The sequence below is a fragment of the Montipora capricornis genome, chromosome 11 (assembly GCF_036669925.1).
Source record: "Montipora capricornis isolate CH-2021 chromosome 11, ASM3666992v2, whole genome shotgun sequence".
NCBI lineage: Eukaryota > Metazoa > Cnidaria > Anthozoa > Scleractinia > Acroporidae > Montipora > Montipora capricornis.
In genome coordinates, this window is record NC_090893.1 from 13,375,510 (window position 1) to 13,380,803 (window position 5,294).

Sequence of the window (5,294 nt, forward strand, 5' to 3'; positions counted from 1 at the left end):
TTTTTTTAGACTGGTCCTCCCTCTCAGGGTGGGTGATATGATATTGGATCGACATAATGGAAAAGATGTAATATGGTGGGTGGTGAAGGATCTATTTGCGATTACACGATGCTTCGCAGGAAGCGCACGGATTTTCTTCCGGATTTGTATCTTGTCCACAACTTTTACAGACCCCTACAACAGGTTTCATTGTTTCGCAAGTTCCGTTTTCATCGGTCACTTCCGCTTCCGGTGTGTTTTCCACTGGCCTGAATTGATGATTCTGCATGTCAACAGGGAACTGGGGAAACGGAAGTCCTAGACCATTCGGTGTAGGTAGCATGTATGACGTCAGTGGCATTAAAGATGGCTGCATCAGATATCTGTACTGTCCATTTACGTAATTGAACTTAAATAGCGGGGGTAGAGACCCTGTGGTTGGTACAGGCACGTGTGGGGGTGCCTGGGGATTCATATCAGTGGGTAACTGAGTCTGAAGTAGATTCTGGTTGCCAAAAAAGCCATTTGTTCCCGGTCGGTTGCCGCTATACTTCACGATGACTTCTATAGCTTGGAGAACGTTCCCGTTACAACCTTTTAACACGTGTTCTATCACAGAGTGAGATAACCCAGGGAACGCCCGGGCTAGAATATCCGTAGGGGGCGGAGTTACCGTAGGAAGTGTCAAAGGGGATTCTGTGTGTTGTCTCTTAGATGCTGATGGCGGTGCACTGCTATAGTCACTATCAGAGCTCTCTGGACTTGCGACGTCGTTTTCTCGTCCGAGGCTGTTTTTACGTTTAAGTATTCCTAGAACGAAAACAAAATGTTGAGCTTTATTTGCTTTTGAAACTGTTGAAATTAAAATGACGAGGGCTTCGAGGGACTCTCAACTCAAAGCACGTATTGACTCGGTGTTCCGAACCGTCTTTAAAATCTAAAACAGTTCAGATCTATTTTAGGGGCCATCATTTCTAACATTTATTTTGTAGCCAGAATTCATTGGCTGGACTTGTTTGGCGGACAGACATATGCACACATTGCGGACCTATATGATCGCACTTCTGTTTATGTCACCAGCGCAACTTCATTTTGACTGTGGAGAATTTCAAAAAAGGGCAGGCACAAGTTGGACGACATCCTCGAGATTTTTCAATAATAAAAGTTTCAAACGATGTTTCCGTGGAAATGGTTTGAACCAAAGAATGTTTTTACCAGTGCTTTTAACTCTCGTCTCGACGTTTGTTAATTGTACGAATGAACTAAACAATTTAATTGCACGATTCTATCAAACTTATCCAACTTGAAAAACACATCATTTAAGACTAAAAAGAAAATTCATTCCCCGATAGGGTTAATTTCAAGCCTTGAAACTTAGCGTCATCACTAATTAGCGTTGACAATGGAAGTTACAGTGACGTTCATATGACGTTGAAAAATAAACGTAAAAACAGAACGTAAACAAAAATGCAAAACATTTAGTTGGCTTATCGAAAGACAAACGAGTGCGAATTTTCATTGGCTTAGCGAAAGCGAATGCAAACGTCATCTCTCCACGGAACGTTTTATTTGAAATGCAGTAATGTGATTGGGCAATCGAACTATTTACTGCTCATATTGGGAGTTAGAAGAAGCTTTGTTTTAATCTTGCAAAACACTGGTCCGTGAAACAAATGCGAACAATTTTTCAAGGTCATACGAAAGTAACTTTAATAGCGTGGAACACATTGTATAAAATCGGTGAGCAATTAGCGACAAGAATGAATTTGGAACAATAGCTCCTGATTGCGCAATTAAGACGTGAAACAAATTCTGCGAAAATGCTAGAAGAAAGGATTTGCTATGAAAGATTTTTTCCTGCTTGAAAGATCGAATTAAAAGCGTTGTGTTTAATTTCGATTTTTCTTTTTAAAAAACAAACTTTCTTCCCATCTTAGCTATCCTCCTTTGTGTAACTTACGAGTTAGTGGAGCGTGACCCGAATGTCCTCCATTGTTTCGAAGTTCTTCCATTGTTTTTCTTTCTAAAGGCGTTTTGTTTTTTGCAAAGGAATAGCTTTCACTTCAAAGCTTGATTACAGAAGAGGGTGGCACGGGTTTCCTTGGACGCGGAACGCGGAAAGAAATTGATTTGCACTTACAAAAAAAAAACACTCAAGCCAAGAATCTTACATCACATTCCGCCAACAGAAGGCAAAATGAATTCATTCCGTATTTGCGCAACAGCAAACACTGGGACGCTGAACTGAAGCTCTTTTTAATGGCCGCCTACGTGACAAATTTTTTTATGTGTGACAAAACTGCCGACCAAGTAAGATTGTATTGTTTCGTTTTACGCGTAAATTTTGTTCAAACTAGAAAGAAGAGAAAGTAAGAATTGTATAATACTTTTGGATGTTTATAAAGCGAACATCGATGTAAAGGTAAAGTGTAATCACCGGTTAAGAAAATTTATATTGACTTAAAAAACTCGAATCTCGAAAAAAGACTTGCACAATTCGGTAATATTAATGAAATTCCAATGAAGAAAGTGTCGGGTTTTCCGAACGATTTCTCAAAAAAAAAAACACGAAACTTGCCGTCAGTTTCATTGTATAGGCGAGGAACTTAAAATGATCAAAGATATTCTTTCTGACGAAATCAGTGATCCATCAGAAGAAAAAATGTGCATTGCTTGCCCAAGAAGGCAATTCAGTTATGCTCTTGTAAAGTTGTGACGGCTGACAGCTATAGTGATTTTCTAAAGAAATATGCACTTTTTCTGGAGTTCTACAAAACTTTGAATATTTTTTGTTCTTGCTGTTCTTCCCCTTTTGTGAATGAGACGCGCCTAAGCGCAATTGTCCGTGTTCGCCGTTCCGTTAAGCAGAACGCAGCGGACGTGATCGGAAGCGAATGCAGACGGATTTCATTTCACTATTTTTACTTTTCGCCCTGCCGATTTAAAGTAATCGTTTTTTTCTTTTTTTTGCAAAATCAGCAAGCTTTCGCTCCATCGACGCTTGTTTGGTCATGGAAACCAATTCTAATAACACATTTTTTGGTGCGCGTAGTTCAACTGAAATGCAAAATGCTTCTGTCCACGTTGCCCTCGTGTGGCGGCGCTTCGTAATTTTAGTTTCAAAACACAGACGCCGATTAAACGCAGCAATACGGTATTTAAAATTTACGAGTTATTCCAATCACATTTGTGCTTGTTTGTAGCTTCCAAACTAAATGTAGAAGAGCTTAATGTTGCTTCTTGGTACAAACTGGATTAGTTTTGGGGAACACTCACGCTAATGTACTATATACACGACAACAATTTTTTGTAACAGCTAGATTTCTCGACTGACCTTCTCTGTGTTCGTCCCCATTCATCCATCCGTTTGTAAGTCCTGACTCCATCTGATCCAGCTCTGTAGAGTTTACAATCATATCAGCTTCATTGCCTTTCTGTTGCCGAAACAAAGCAATCCTGGCCGCTGTTAAACGCTGCCTTTCGGCAACTGTTCTACAATCCATACAAGTACAGTCCTTGAAGCGGCATTGATGCTTGTGCCCGCGAAGGTCTGATAAAATGCCATGATTCCTACATCGCGTACATTTAGGGTTTCTGTTTGACGCTGCCATTTTTAAATCTGCCGGACTGTCCTGGTTTTCCTCTTTGATCTCCTGCATGTTCGGTTTCGATGAAGAACTTCGATCGATTTCGTCGCTTCCGCGCGCTGATTTTTAAACGGCAAGACTGAAACTTCTCTGTCACGTGACCTGAATTTTTGAATGCCCAAAGGACGTAAATCACAACTTTGTATTGTTCAAAGACTGGTTCTCATGAACTAGCATAATAATTAGCATATATTTAGTTGAAATTAAAACCACAGACATTGGTACAACATGCGATTAATGAGATAAAATGATATTTGCCATTCACTAGGTCGCTTTAAATTCTCGTTAAAACGACTGCGTCGGTGTTCGTATTGTAGAAGGAGTGGAGCGAGCGCGATCAACTGATCATTTCTAAGAAATTAATACAACCCTTACGCTAATCAGGGTGACCAAATGGATTCTCTCTCATAGGCCAAGTTCTCCCCGCAAAACCAGCAAGCGCTGCATGACTTTAGTCCCTCGGGGATGTTATTTGGTGCATGGTTTTAAGTGTTCAGGTCGTTGGTAGAAGCCAAAATGGTCGCTTGAACAAAGATGATGCGAGCAAGCAAGGAAGACATGACGGCTTTTGCCGCACTCTACTTTCCGACCACTTCCTGGGGTATTTGATCAAAGCCCTGGGGTTTGTTTAAAGCCAGGCTCGAAAGTGAATATGAAGTGGTTCGTCTTTACAGAAATAATGGTGCAGCGTTTCGTGCTTTAGTAAACGGAAATTCGGCTCTTCGTTTGCTATGACGAAGTGCTATCGCTAGTCTTATCGCTTGAAACGCAAGCCATTCGATATTTTCACAAAGACCATTCGACTCTCATCAACTCGTTTGATCACACAAAATAAAGTAGTAAATATACTGTGTTACTACACACTAACGTGGTTGGCCTCCGAGGAAGCTCTTTCGAGGGGGTCCGACGAGAGCTTTCTTGTGTTTGCCACATTAAAAGATTGTTGTTCATGGAGATTAGACTTAAATGCATAAAAACATGAAGCCGATGATTAGCAGATAAAAATGAAAAGGACGTTGACAATATTGCAGTTTTAGAAGGTTTCTTTCGTCCTGTTGTTTTCTTTTATTGTAACGCTACACGAGTGTCGTTTGTAATAGCTGCAATTTTGGTAATAATGATAATAATTCTACGGACGCAGGGACAGTTGTTGCGGCTGAACAAAGGCAAGACCGACATCGTCTCGTGTTGACCATTTATCACTGATTCGCCTGTGCGTAAAGCCTCATTTACACTAGCAAGTTTTCCTTGACAAATTTTCCTTGGCAGTGTAAATGGAAAAATATGACAAGTTTTTCCTTGGCAAGTGTCCTTGTTCAAAAACTAGCATTCTCAGGCTAGTTTTTGAACAAGGACACTTGTCAACGAAAAACTTGTCAAGGACGATATTTGCTAGTGTAAATTACTTGTCAAGTGCACTTGTCAAGGAAAACTTGTCATATTTTTCATTTACACTACCAAGGAACGCTTGTCAAGGAAAAACTTGTCAAGGACAACTTGCTAGTGTAAACGAGGCTTAATAGAAAAAAACAAGCCTCAACGATGACGGAAAAGCATGATTGCCCTCTGAACGCCGAGCCCCGATAAGGGATTAAACGCTGTGTTTGAAACATTTTGAGGTTGGTCAAGGGGCGACACTCAAAATACCGGTCTCGGCTACAGTTGTGT

The 5,294-nt window shown here is 40.6% G+C and overlaps 1 protein-coding gene across 1 annotated transcript; it reads right to left on the reverse strand.

The window, feature by feature from the left end:
• Nucleotides 1–91: 91 nt before the first annotated feature.
• LOC138023699 (doublesex- and mab-3-related transcription factor A2-like) lies at nucleotides 92–3,615 on the reverse strand. Its single transcript, XM_068870743.1, has 2 exons — nucleotides 3,314–3,615; nucleotides 92–789 (listed from the first exon to the last, which is right to left on the reverse strand). The coding sequence occupies exons 1-2, from the start codon at nucleotides 3,588–3,590 to the stop codon at nucleotides 92–94; spliced, it is 975 nt and encodes a 324-aa protein (XP_068726844.1). The 5' UTR covers nucleotides 3,591–3,615.
• Between the last annotated feature and the right edge of the window lie 1,679 nt (nucleotides 3,616–5,294).

Bases quoted from the DNA above. Each gene is read 5' to 3' on its own strand.
- LOC138023699 (XM_068870743.1), bottom strand. From the start codon at position 3,590: ATGGCAGCGTCAAACAGAAACCCTAAATGTACGCGATGTAGGAATCAT. The intron at 790-3,313 runs GTCAGTCGAGAA...TTTTCGTTCTAG, and splicing joins TGGGGACGAACACAGAGAAG to GAATACTTAAACGTAAAAAC.